General features: G+C 30.2%; 1 protein-coding gene across 6 annotated transcripts in view; it reads left to right on the forward strand.

The window, feature by feature from the left end:
* mmd (disintegrin and metalloproteinase domain-containing protein mind-meld) overlaps positions 1 to 14,882 on the forward strand; it is a 258,307-nt gene that overhangs the window by 223,719 nt on the left and 19,706 nt on the right. For all 6 annotated transcript variants that reach the window (XM_089218714.1, XM_089218712.1, XM_089218708.1 and 3 more), the window contains 12 exons: positions 686 to 880; positions 983 to 1,057; positions 1,286 to 1,458; positions 3,312 to 3,481; positions 5,417 to 5,580; positions 5,746 to 5,919; positions 6,605 to 6,800; positions 8,815 to 8,932; positions 9,051 to 9,167; positions 10,438 to 10,501; positions 10,587 to 10,685; positions 10,774 to 10,954. In XM_089218714.1, coding sequence (XP_089074840.1) covers positions 686 to 880; positions 983 to 1,057; positions 1,286 to 1,458; positions 3,312 to 3,481; positions 5,417 to 5,580; positions 5,746 to 5,919; positions 6,605 to 6,800; positions 8,815 to 8,932; positions 9,051 to 9,167; positions 10,438 to 10,501; positions 10,587 to 10,685; positions 10,774 to 10,954 — 1,726 coding nt within the window. The remainder of the gene's footprint in view (positions 1 to 685; positions 881 to 982; positions 1,058 to 1,285; positions 1,459 to 3,311; positions 3,482 to 5,416; positions 5,581 to 5,745; positions 5,920 to 6,604; positions 6,801 to 8,814; positions 8,933 to 9,050; positions 9,168 to 10,437; positions 10,502 to 10,586; positions 10,686 to 10,773; positions 10,955 to 14,882) is intronic.

Here is a 14,882-nt window from a genome sequence, read left to right on the forward strand (position 1 = left end):
TCAATTTCCGTGGAAAATTTATCCGACGTTTGTTCATCAATGTTGTAAAATATAATTATTTTAATAATTATTTTAACTTTTCACCATCAGCTTTGTGTAAAAATATTATTGTGATCATTAAATTTTGTTAAACAACAGCATGTTGTTATTGTGTGTCTTTATGAAACACTGTCTGTGGTTTTCATTATTATCTACTTTTTTCTGAAATAATAGAATATTATGAAAATACGAAGGCAGACCTATAAACTATTATTCAACGCACTATAAACTCCAAAATCGAAATGGGCCCCCCGGAGATCATTTTAAATCTACTTCATATGGACACAACGACAACAGAAGCTGCAAAAGAAGTTTTTGACAGTTCCAATTTTAGCGCTATAAACGTGGCAGGGGAAACAGAAACCCCAAAATAAAATCACTCTAGCGTAACCTAAAAGCCAATATAAAAACTCCATTTCTATCTGACTATGCCCACGTCAAAAACGTGCGAATTAGTCAAAAACACGACGTACGTTCAAAGAATTCCGGAAAAAAAGGAATTTAATAAAAAACAAAATGAGAAACGTTCTCGTTAGATCGGATTTTTTAAGGTTTCAAAAATCCCTTATTCACCTGGAATTTCGAAAAACAAAGTTATTATTATTAGGCAAGCCAATATGATTATGTCTACGTTTAATGTTATCAGAAACATCCTCATGTGATATTTGAGGCACGGGACAAGGCTAAACGTGGATGTGCCAACGAATTGCGGTCGGATAGAAAAAACAAATACACCAACGGTTTTACCGGTGGACGGTTCCGGAAAAAGCGACGACTAAAACGAGACGTCAGAGAAGTGACCAAATACATAGAGACCGCTCTCGTGTTGGACAAGGCTATGGTAAATCATATTATAATTATTATGTTATAACCATCATTGGTTTAAAAATATTTTATTTTTTTTTTAAACATTTTTTTTTCACACCATCATAATATTATTCAGTTCGAAATGAGAAATGGCAGCTCCAGGTCTGAAGTAATCACCGATGCCATTCAAATCGCAAACATAGCTGATTTAGTGAGTATCTACATCCCATAATTATTATACTTACGTATAAATTTGTTTGCAATATTATATTTTGTATGATATACGTATGATTATTATGACATTATTTCTGAACATTTTTGTGATTGAAAATAAATAATTTAAGATCGTTTTTGTGCATTCTGGGGGAGAGGGTTATTTTAACTAAAAAAACGGTGTTAATATCTAACGACTGCTTATCTATTGTTTCTGTCTACGCAGTATTTCCGAACGATAAACACCCGAGTGTCGGTAGTTTATATTGAAACGTGGCAAGGTGCCAACCAGGCACTAATTGATAAAAACAAAGAAATTAGCACTGCATTGCTCAACTTTAACGAATACTCGTCACATGCACTATTCAACATCGGCAAAGACACTGCTCAACTACTAACGTGAGTACATCATAATATTTTCTTAATTTTTAACACGAAAAATGTGACATTTTATGAAATTTATTCGTCGGAATTCGTTATACAAATAATGTAATAATAATATAACATTAGGTACTTCATAAATATTTGTACGTCCGTATTGCCTTGTTTGTATTGTGTTCAAAAAGGGAAATAACTACATCATACGCAAACGTTCTCAGATTATTTTTTTACTCCTCCGTTTATTTTATTTCGGTTATTATTTTTATTGCTATTATGGTTATGATTTCTATTTTACTTAACATGACGTATGAACATAATGGTAAAATCGTTTTTTTACTTGTCTTCTACTACTCATGGATTGACGCTTAGGCAATCTTTGCCGTCAAAACCTAAGCCGTCTTCAATTTACTTTATATCTGTTCACACTTTCTATAAAACTTCTCTGAGTTCTCTTTCGATTTTTCCTTCACGTTCCCATAAATCAAAACTGGCAGAGTTCACCGCTGCCACCCTACCACACACCACTTGATTATTCTCTCCCGCGACACTCATCCATCACTAAATGAAACGTACTATTATTACTGCAAACGTGTCCTTCATAGAATTCGTACTTCACATTTGCAATTTTTTCCCTTCGAATATCATCTTCATCAAAATATGCAAAACACTTCATATCCATGTATTTCGTTCTAAGGACGTCCTCCAAACATGCCGAACAAATCTTATTCATATATGACTGAGCACTGATTATAAATGTACAAACATAACGCAATGAACAATGATAATTAGTATACCTACAATTTGTTTTGATTTTAATTTATAAGACAGTGCAGAATAAGAACTGATATATTTCACTCAACAGATATACTTATAATTTTTATGAAATTACAAAACATATATTCACTGAATTTAAATTGTATGATTTTGACTATAACATTATAATACATTATTTCCGATTCATTATAATGAGTAATTTATAATATTATTCATATATTCAATATTATAACACTTTTATAAAATGTTTGCACATGTTTATACTGTCACATTAAGTGTGATTCGTTCAGTATGATAAAATTAAATACTAAAACGTCTAAAACTACCAAATTGTGTTCTTTACTGAAATTACAAATTGTGGTAAGTAGCAAAATGAACAATGTGTTACATAGGTTGAGTAAAATAGATAAGACACTTTAAAAGTTTTGACCACTTAGATACAGAGTAAGGTGACAGATTTACACAACGCATGCTGTTTTGTAACACGGTATAATAGTTTTAATAATCACTAAAATACTTTAACAAAGTTATAAAACATTTGTAATACGAAAAAGATGTATTTGTTTGAAACGTATAGACTTTTTCATGTTTTATCTTTGTAGTGTAACCTATGATAAAATAATAGACTTAAATCGACGCCAGATATTTCTTCATTAAACGCTAACCTGCAGCTGCAGTAAATGGTTACTTTAAGATTGCTCGTAAACTAATTGAAACGGTTTTACGTATCACTTAACCTCTATACAATGTACGGATACTAATAAACAAGTTAATGAATTAAAATCTATACCTGCACACGTACATAATTTCGATGCCACATGGAATCGTTTGGTATTTTATAATGGCCATGAAATTAATTTTCTTCAATAAAACGAATTAAAACCCATCGTATCCTATTACTTCCCTGAATCCTCAAAACATAATAATGTTGTGAGTGCAGTTGATTCGATTTGATTTGGTATTCAGCCACGTCGTGTCTTGATGAATATCAATTGCAACGTTTCGTTCTGACGCCGTTAGGCTGTAATATAATATATTATTATTGCGTTTAATCTTTTATTGTTTGAGTGACAAAATCCTTTTTTACTAATTTCCAGTGGAGAATATTTTGTGGGTGGCGAGACGGGGATGGCTATCCATGGGACCGTGTGCACCGCAAAGTCCGTGGGCATCAGTGTGGATGTGAACGCCTACGAACCGCACATCATAGCTGGTTCGATGGCACACATGATCGGGCATAACGTGGGAATGGGCCACGATGACAAAAGTAAGTAATGTGTACAATGTGAACCGACTTACTTATGATGTGCTTAAAAGTTAAAACACATCGTCAAGTCTGGTGTGATAAATCCCCTCGCAGAGTCGTAGGGGAAGCCTGTATATAATAGCAGTAGTGGCCTCAAGTGGGTTTATAGGATTTCTGAAACGACCTCATCCTCTGATTTTGGGCCAACCGTGTAATAATACTAATAAGTACGATGATTACACTTAACGAGCACACGATACTTAACGGCGGTGGTTAGGTCAGAAAACGACCCATATATATATATATAATACATACTAGTCTCTATATACTCCGATGGCTGTGGAGTTCAAGGTTTTTAATTAATTATAGAAAAAAAAAAAAGTCTCTGAAATTAAATCACAGTCTCGAGGCGAAGTCACTGCAGTGGTAATTAAAAAACTACTAATATTAGATAGCTGTTCGTAATGATGGTCACGTTTATATCACTGCATTTATGTATATGTACTGTTACTTTATTATATTTTCTTGTATAATTAACTGAAATCCACCCAAGGACGACGCTTAATACTCGTTTAAGAATGTGATTAAATAATAATATTAAATATTCACTAAGTTAGAGAAAATTTCGAGATGAAATTGATATAAACATAATAAATATGTGGGTTTAATCTTAAGACTGTGTAATAAAAACAGCGTTAAGTTGTGGTAAACTTCTTATGGTAGATAAATAAACATGATCAAACAAAATAATTACATCTCATCAGGGTGACTTGTATACAATATGTATAATTCACAGCTGATAATTCTAATCTCTCACTGCACGTGCGATTATTTTATCTTAAAGAAACCAACACCGTATCAAATTAAATTTAAAATTACGTTCACATACGTATTTATAAAATGATCTGTTCATCTTATTTATTACATTAAACAGGTATTATCATGAAATGTATTTAACTTAAATTAATTTTAATCAATATTTAAAAAAAAAAAATACACGAGAATTTGGTTGTTTAATATACAGTGTTTACAATAACAGTAACCAACCTTTTTTTTTAGTTCTTTTTTTACTCTTGAGACATATTCAAGACGTGATAAATAGCCAATGTTTTTTTAAATTTTTTCATAATTAACTTCGTAAACACTCAATGAAGAACCTTACAAAGGAAGTTGATGACATAACCACTTTTTGCCTTCTTTTTTAACACCATTGAAGGTTGATACATCCACGTAATATATTTTATACAATACATATTTAATATAAGTACCAGGTACCTACATAACTAATCATTAATTATTTTTGAAGTTGTTAAAAATTAAAACACATATATAACGTATCTATTAAATGTTATTACTTTTAATAAATTACAAATCATTGTGTGACGAAACCATTATATACGAAAAATACGAAAAAATTATACTTATGTATACTACTAATAATATTTATAAAAACGCTACAAAATTTGACTAATTAATTTATATTTTTATTTACCAATACAAAATATGTCATTTGTCTAATATAAATAGTATATATTGGGGGTGGAGTGGCCGAACGGACTAAGGCGTCGTTTGCGACGCACGCAGTCGCCGGTTCGAATCTCGGTCACGGGCGGCATCGCTCTTTGGGCATTTCGCGATGTCTGGAGAGAGAGGCCGCCGGCCCCCAACCGGGCATGGCAGAAACCCACGGGTGCCCATTCAAAATTCTGCCAAAAAAACCCACGAGTTAAAACCTTACAGTACCCTTACCCTACAGTTCCCCAGGCTAATGACCTCAGTTGTCGAAGCCCTAACCATAAAAAAAAAAAATAGTATATAGCCGCATGTTTATGGTATCAGGTGTAATATACTCTAAAATCGAAGGTGTAGATGAATTAAATGTACTTAAAATGATGTAGGTACTCAAATATTAAACAATTTTAATTGCTTCATTAAACTTAAAATACACTTTTTCAGGAGAAGAATGTTACTGTCGTGATTGGCATGGTTGTATCATGCAACAATCGATCGTGGGCATGGAGAATATTCAGCCATACAAATTTAGCGATTGCAGCCTCAACGATTACATAGACGAATTTCGGGAAACTCGAAATATGTGCTTGCTCAATAAACCGAATGAGGTAAAATCGAGTATCTATAGTTATGTATCGGACATACCGAAGAAAATCATTTAAGCTTTTTATAATAGTAGATTTGAAGATGGATATTTCGTTTTTCATAATATTTAAATGGGTCACTTGGGTACCTATAGTATATTATATAATATTATATGCTCTTTATCGTAGGTCACAAATTCACAACAAAAATGTGGTAACAACATAGTGGAAGACAATGAAGAATGCGATTGTGGCGGGTTCGACAATTGCCAAAAAAATGATCCATGTTGTGATCCGATCACGTGCAAATTGATAAAAGAAGCCGAATGCTCGGCATCCGGAACTTGTTGTAATAATTGCAAGGTAAATTATTATTGTCTGTAATATTATGTAATAATAACATAAGCTCGAAGGGTAGGTTGAATCTCGATTGTGCTTAAAAAATAAAAACGTTCAACATATTTTACGTCGTCGAGTTTAGAAATATGTAGGAAAATATAACATTTTGCTCCCCTTGATATGCTAACAGAAGCAATCTTCAAATCTTCAAAAATAAAAAACAACGACTTAATACAAGTCAACATTTAAATTTACTAAATAAAAAAAAAATGTTATTTCTCATATTTTATCATATTTTACCTGTCGTTTAATTTATTGACGTATTGTAAATTTCATCACATTCTCTGGTTTACAAAAATTACCCAGCTATAATCTTATTTTATGAATTATAATTAAGTTTACTGGATTGTTATTATATAATTATTATTTTACGAGTTGCAGTACCTACCTTTTTAATTTAACGACCTCTTGTGTACCCTTATTCGAGTAATCTAATGATTTGATACCAATATACGATATTTTGTTCCTAAATTGAGTTTTAAAACAAACAATTAGGTATTGTGCCGGTTTCAAATTTGACAACTATATTTTTAGTAATTCATCTCCTGGTTCTTTGTCAAATTATGTCAATGATACAACTATACTATAATACCATAAAATAGTATTGTAGTTCTATGACAAAAATGTACGTATATGCGCCTGTTGACAGTTTTTGGCGGTGGGTACACTGTGCAGAGCGGCCAACAACGAGTGTGACTTACCCGAACACTGCACTGGCGACAGTGGTCAATGTCCCGCAGATATGTACAAGAAGAATGCCAGCCCGTGTGGTACGGAAAACGGCTTCTGTTACATGGGCGAATGTCCCACGCTCAACGACCAATGTGAACAGATTTGGGGTTATGGTAAGTATAATATTTTGATATTATTGTTTAAATACAATGTAATATTAATATACAATATACTCTAACACATCGTTCCGGGGCATCATATTATGACGTGACCTCGATTAATTTTTTTCTTTGAGGTTGGTGAGAGGAGGGTAGAAGATATTCGAACCATTTGAAAAATTGTCTTTAAACATTTTTTTAACAGATTTAAATGTACTTGAAATCATGATATTGGGTGATAGAGATTTGCTAGAATATAGTTGGTGTTCAGTGTTAACTATATATAAAAAGATATTATGTTATAAAACTCTTAATTTTTTGTAGATAATTTAAATTTAAATTTAAAACGTACTATTTATTCCAACCATCTCGCATCATAAATAAACCAATATTACAATATTTAAAATGTCATATTGAATTGACAAGTTTTAAGCCAGGAGTCAAATTTCGTACCCTGCCAGTTAATCTGAAAATAAAATACGTATAAATTACACTATTAATTAAGATGATTAATAAAAGGTCGACGTATCACTTTCACGATAAATATTATAATTTTTAACTGTATTTGATTATTTTTCTAATAAATATGCTGGGACATCATTTATTTTGTTTAAACATACAAAGCCCCGTATATTTATACAATTTAGTACTGTGTGACTACATTTTATTTTATGTATAAAAAATTTGAAAGTATTAATTTAACACTTTACATCATCATTTCTTATCATAAAAAATCGATTAATGAACTTAATGAAGCAGAACGGATTGACTAAATTAACCAACAGTTCATTAACTAAAAGGAAAAGTATTTAACTAAACTGATTTTTTTGTCTGGTCTAAAACTATATATCCAACCAAAAATAAAATCGTTATTTCAGTTTAAAATAAGGTTAGGTTAGAGTTTAAGGTTTTTTTTTATGAATTTAGTGTAAATTATTTTTTTATAACTACGTACAACATATTACATATTACACTGATTTAAAATACTCTTTATTGCTATACTTAAAACTCTATTCACATTTTAAATTGATCCATTTCACTTTTAAAACATAAGACTTCACAAATTAATCAATAAAATATCATAATCGAACTTTTTTTGTAAATTTTAATAAAGTTAGTGCTTATAATAAATATCAAAAAAGTTTTTTCTACTTATAACAAAATAAACACATGCGTTTTCAAAAATGTAATGATCACATCATTTTAGGTAGATAAATAAATACATATAAATGTTCATAAGTCTTCTCTTATGCTTTTTGAATATTTTTGATTTTAAATCCAAAAATCCAAAAATCATATCAATATAAAATACATATTATATTGTCTTCGAGTTCAGATATAAATATATAATAAAACATTTTATCAATTATTATAATATTATTATATATTATATAAATATAAATATAATAAATAAAACTCATATATGTATTATACAATATTTCAGTTATTTCAATTATAGTGGAAATTACTTTGAATTTTCTAGTTTATTTTGTTTCTTTGTGATATTGTTCTGCATAATATAGTAATATAACTCTTTTTAAATAGTTGCTTAGTGCAGTAAAGATGTGAAAACATTTTCGTTCAAGTAAATTAAAAATATTTAGAAAAAGTGCATTAAATTGCAAAAAATTATATTTGTTTTAAAATCGAATTACTTTCATCATTTCATATTCTAGAACATTGGATATGTGCAATAATAACTATAGTATATATTATCTCTAAGCATTTTCACCGGGACCATAAGCGTCCCCGGTGTCCATTGTTTTATATAAACCGATTGAATCGATGGGAGAAAATCCATACGATTTTTTAACAATAATTACAACGTAATAATAATACCGATCATATACTCGTATAGTATTTAAGCCCATCAATAATGTTTATATCCAACAACTGTGCTTTGTTACAAAGAATTGAATGATTATAATAGCTAGAGTTTGCATGACAGCCCAACAGAAACGGACTATACATTTATTATTATTATTATTATTATTATTACTATCAAACAATGCCCGTGTTTGCGGTTTAGGCGGGGTGTCATCAGACAGACAGTGCTACGACGAATTCAACACTAAGGGATCGATGAGTGGACATTGCGGTATGGTCGAAGAGGCTGGTACTACCACGTATTTAAAATGCGATCAAAAGTGAGCTTTTTGAACAAATTAATTATATGATAATGGTATATTGTACCACTATATGTAGAAAAATTGTTACAAAACTTATTTAACTTCAAATGAGTTTTTCTCTTTTTTTTTCTCTAAGAAACGTGTATTGCGGATCACTGCAATGTCAAAAAGGTACTAAATATCCTCAAAACGCATCAGCGTCGAGGCACACCAAAACAGTAATCTCCATAGATTCCAAGGATTATGAGTGCAAGTAAGTGGTATTATTGTTATATGTAATATTATTGCAGCATAACACCATACATGATATAGTGAACTCAAATTCGACAAGTCGTGTTTACTTAATACCAACAAACAACTCAATAAGTTCGATGAAAGTTAAAGACAATCCTACGTGACATTTAAGCCCCTACTACCATCTGGTTCTCTTCAAGTTTTCCCAAAAGCCAAATAAAATCGAAATTATCTACAAGTCACTTCGTATGACAGTCTGACAAAAAAAAACTTTGACAACTTTTCGTAAACAAAACATTTTTAAATTTAAAAAATATTTCCAAGTTCATGCTGAAATATATAATTGCTCTTAAATAATTTATTTCGTTTTTGTGTTTATGCGATTTTGAATCCTTTATAAAACTGTTGTCTAATATCAGAGGTTATAGTAACACAGGTCCCTAGTGTACTACATACAAACTATTCAAAATATAGTAGTGATATAAGTTGTATGTAACTTATAGTAGGTTAGTCGTTAGTAATAGTAGTTACTTTAAGAGTTTATAAAGTTTATAATTTATGCGATGGTAATTAAAACTTTATTAAAAGCTAAAAACTCACATACATTACAATTCAAGAAAAATAATGTAAACATTAAAGTAAGAAAAAGGTAGAGGAATAACCGAACCAAAAATAAATAAAATTATGTTTTAGCAACAAAAAAAAAACAGTATAACCTTAAATTTAACATTTTTAAATGAGTTTTATCAACTATTTATTATAGTGTTTATGTTTGAACAATATTTTACTAAAGTTTTTTAAATATATATTTACTAATAAGTCATAACTAAAAATATTTTAAAACGTATACCAACTTAACTTTCTATGTAGAGGTATGAATACATATAAAATAAAATCACTAATTATTTGACAACCATATTGTGCGTAAGCGGCGTAGACTTTCCTTTTTTTTTTATACAGTTCAAATTAATATCATAATAATTACCATTTAAATTTTTGTTTCTGTTTGTTTAAGCTCTCGAATTAAATAGGGCTGTAAAATATATACCACACATAAATTATCATAAGCTTGTGGATATTATCTGTGTCATTTACAAATTTAAATTAATTAACCACAAAAAGTTTAATTATTCCTCAATTTTTCGAATATCTTATATAATATCTAGTTGTATACTTACATACCGATATAACCCTAACAGATAGTGTATACTCAAATCATTCGCATAGTAGGTATAACGATAATAATAAATAGTTATTTTTTATATGTGATATCAAATGTGTTAATTTAGGTCAACGAGTGGTTCCAAAATGTTTAGTTTAGTTCAGGACGGAACTCCGTGCGGTGATAATCTAGTAAGGAAACACATCTAATACCTACCTACTAACCTACAAATCATGTTGCGAAACGCAATTTAAATTGTTTCTGTTATTTTTTCAGATTTGTATCAATCAAACATGCACGAGTATGAAACCGTACATCGATACTCACAATAAATGTCCCAGTAATCATAATGATTTAGAGTGCTCTGCACACGGGGTAAGTGCACTTGACTAACGAAATTTACGTTGCCCCACTGCAGAGTACATTATAATATTACGTTAAAAATGTGCACTGTTTTCCACAGATTTGCTCAAATTTAAACCAGTGTTTCTGTGATAATGGCTGGACAGGAAATGACTGTTCTATCCAGTTAGAAATTTCGCCTACTTCCCCTAACTCCGCGGACGTGACACTGTCGCCGGAAGATGTAAAAAAAGCTAAAAGCGATCTGGAAAGCAAAATGATCATGAAAGAAACTCCATATGGTAAGATACAATGAACTAATAATTAAACCGTCATAACACATTATTAATCCGAATATAGCCAGTTTGCATATTGCAAAATATTATTATAGTACCTATCTAATGGAAACGATTACACCATAAACCGTGTGAAAAATCATAACCACGACGATTGCACAGTACCTAGGTACCTATAATATCGTGATACCTAATAAGTTAATATAGGTATTGCACTTATTAATTGATGATATTCCAATATTTGGAATTTCCGTTCTATATTATATTTTATTTTTCTACACCATTATTATTTGATGTATACCTGCAATATTTTTCATTGGAAAATACACTCACGGTACTGTGTCTTATAACTTAATACAAATTTAATATCATAGAAGTTGAAATCTGTGTTATGTAACTCATAACAGTAAAACATTGATTCCGATTCACAATATTTTGTTCTGATTTTATTACTTATAGGTACCTACACAGTATATTTATGAATTTAATAAAACAGGTTCTAGGTATACGGTTGAGTCTTGTAAGATATAACCATTATTAATAATTGTCAATATATGATAATTTTACAACATTTCCGTGACACAATCACGTGATTATTTGATACAGAAGAAAACTATTTCATAATAATAATATATTAGCTTAGTGTTTGTAAAAAGTATACAATACAGTGATTGGTTCAACTACGAACTGCAGAATTAATCTCATTTTATACGATAACGCACGGTGAGTCAAAATCAATCGTAGTGTTGAGTATATCTTAACAAGGTTTACAAGTATAAGTACTTGGAAAAAAGAAATGGGGAGCTTTTTGGATGTATCCGTTCACATGCCCTAATAGCACTCGCGTAGAGCGTCTTCATAAACGTCAAGTTTTGTTAATCACCAACTCGTGAGGATTTTGTTTTCAGACGTTTGTGAATTTGTCATTCGATGTGCTCTCTGTTATAATAATAATATATAGTCTACACTTCTCCGTTATTTTACTTTTACATTAAATAATATACACAGTTTTATATTTAAGGTTTATTAATTCCTCGTCTCGTTAATTACTAAACGTCGTATTTACGCTATAGGTAATTTAGGTTATAAGTGCAAAACTGAATCAACCGTAGCCAGCAAGCTGTTAAACTGCTTATTGTTTATTGCATTTTATCAAACCATTACAGGGATAAGACTGCAAAGTACCCATTCGGTGCGATATCATTTATCCATATTCCAAAACAAATGGATATTCCAATTATTGACTTTGAATAAGATTTCGACAGGACAGTTTCGGACGGAATCATAATAACATAATACGTACTTAGTGGTCCGTTCGTGTATAACAGACACTCGCATTACCTTCTTCAAAAATTATCTACTTTATTAAAATATTTTTTTCGCATAATTTCATGTCATAATATAACAGTTTTTCCAACTAATTAATTAGATATAATACGTTTAAAAAAACTAATTATTATTTTGTGACGAAAATATTTTGTAAATACATCCCCTTCGAGATAATAAAAATTAACTTTTAAGAAAGAAATATCACACTACGGTGTGTGAAAGTGAGGGGAGTGGTCATCCTTACTTAAAGAATCAAATACTATTATCAGTAAACTATATTGCAATGCATTGACATGAAATAGTTATGTAAAAAAGTATTTATTATTATTATTATTTCACCAACTCTCTTAACCGAGTTTGCATACATCGATAAAATGTGCTCGTCTACATTTCCCTACAACGTTGTTATTCTGACACAATTTCGATGAGCCAATAGCACTTGAAATTAAATGATAGTTTTCACATTGCATCAAACACTGTTTGCACTGGACTTGACTGAACAAATATTAAATGAAATGCCAGTGAAGTGCATTGCAGTATGAAGACTACCGAAAGGAGGTGGACAAACCAGACGAGAGGACAAAACTATTATATACATTATAAATTATAATATTATAGTTTGCATAATGTAGTCGGTATTTATTTATAATCGTTTAGCATAATATATTATGTGATGTACTAGTTTTATTGCATTTGGGTCTTACGTTTTCCAAACAACTCTCTTCGAAATTTCCCATTGTCAAACATAACATATATAATATTATGTTATAATTATACGGAAACTATACAACCAAGGTACATAAATTACCTAAATATTGTGGTCGTATTATTAATCTATATCAAACACTATATAGATATACTTAAGTATATTCTAGACCCCCTCCCCTTTACACTCATATTATTAATTATTATTACATATAACAAGCAGTTATAGTTTGAAAAACAGTTATTTATTGATTATTCTAAAGTTTGCGGGCATCGGACATGATATAAACACCAAAAAATAAGGGCAATATTAATAAAGTGTTTGAGTTGCATCAGAAAAACAAGAAATTAAACAATTTCCACGCACTTCTATGCATGTAAACGTTTACACTTAAAGAAAAATACTGATCAAAGTTTAATCGCATCAGTTTGCATAACCATCCACTATCATTATATCTTTATATCTTTATCTATATATGATCTTTATACATAATGTTAAAGTTATACCTGGATAGCTTTTTTTTAAATTTTATTTTAATAAGGTCAGCCATGTGCTGAAAACCGATAAAATATTGAAATCGCCCAACAGTGCCGTTTCAATGTTCATAATATTATATTTTATCGAACGATAGTCGACGCGCGACGGTAAATAATGTTCGGAACAAGAGTCAAAAATAAATATCGTCGATCATAATAATATAGTATTTCAAGTCAGTGAAACGTGCAGTGAATTTTCATGTTTATTTTTTTAATCACATTTTTAAGATTTACTAGATTTTCGTTGATTATATTTTTTCCATCCAACTAAAACGTGCTGTTATTTAAAATATATATATCGTTAATACAGTTTTTTAAAATCACTGAAACGCCAAGCGTTTAAAATGTATTCTTGGAATTCAACCCGTTATTGTATCGTCACTATCGCTTATAATTAATTATTTATTAAACATTTTACTTTAGTGGAATATTATCCATTACAAATCCGTGTTATAATATTAATAATCATAATTCATAATATTGTTATTAAATATAATAATGCCACGGACACCACGCTATAATATAAATTAAAATATTATGTACATGGAACTAATAAATACGTTTATCGATTTATATTATTTCGTTGGTTTCACAACAAATAACATTTATTCTGACAAAATAAAACTTAAATGTAAAACTTATAGTATAATATTCATATGGGTACATAATAATACGTATTTATTAAATTTAATAAGTACGATTTTATTGGTATATTACAGCATATAGTCTTTTTTTACCTGTATTCAAATTTTATAAATAATTATAAACTATTTTCTATTAGAGGTACTCTATCACATTTGGTTCGCCAGTTTAAAATTCTGGTCAGATTTTGGCGATACCTATCGAATTTCATGATTAAATCCATTACCGCGATGGTTGTCCGACAAACCCAATATTATTTTACATATTATCGTCATCACCGTAAAAACCATTACCACATTCGACTACGTTTACTTCTTCTGAGTTTCTATTTCTCTTTTCCCTTTTTCAAATTAATTTGCATAAACCTTTTTATATCGACTTAGCTTAGTTAGCTCCTAGCGACTTTTCTCATCTATTGAGCAAATTACACTCAAACAACAATATGTTATACGCGCACGCGCACACACGACCGAATTCAATCACGCTCCTCCGGTGTTTGGCTTTATAGTTTATACGATCGTAAGCGTAACCAATCATCATTAATCTACCTATATATATATATATATATATATAGCACAGCCCCATCTCAAACTCTCGTTCACCGTTTGGGATCATCTTTGGTTCGAAAACAAACTTTAGCTAATCCCATGAATGTCGGCCATTTCCGGTCTAGAGTAGCGCAATGAATGTCCCGGGGTAAAGACTCGAGTAAATCGATGCG

The sequence above is a fragment of the Diuraphis noxia genome, unplaced genomic scaffold (assembly GCF_037042655.1).
Source record: "Diuraphis noxia isolate RWA-SAM2 unplaced genomic scaffold, SU_Dnox_SAM2 contig0002, whole genome shotgun sequence".
Classification (NCBI taxonomy): domain Eukaryota; kingdom Metazoa; phylum Arthropoda; class Insecta; order Hemiptera; family Aphididae; genus Diuraphis; species Diuraphis noxia.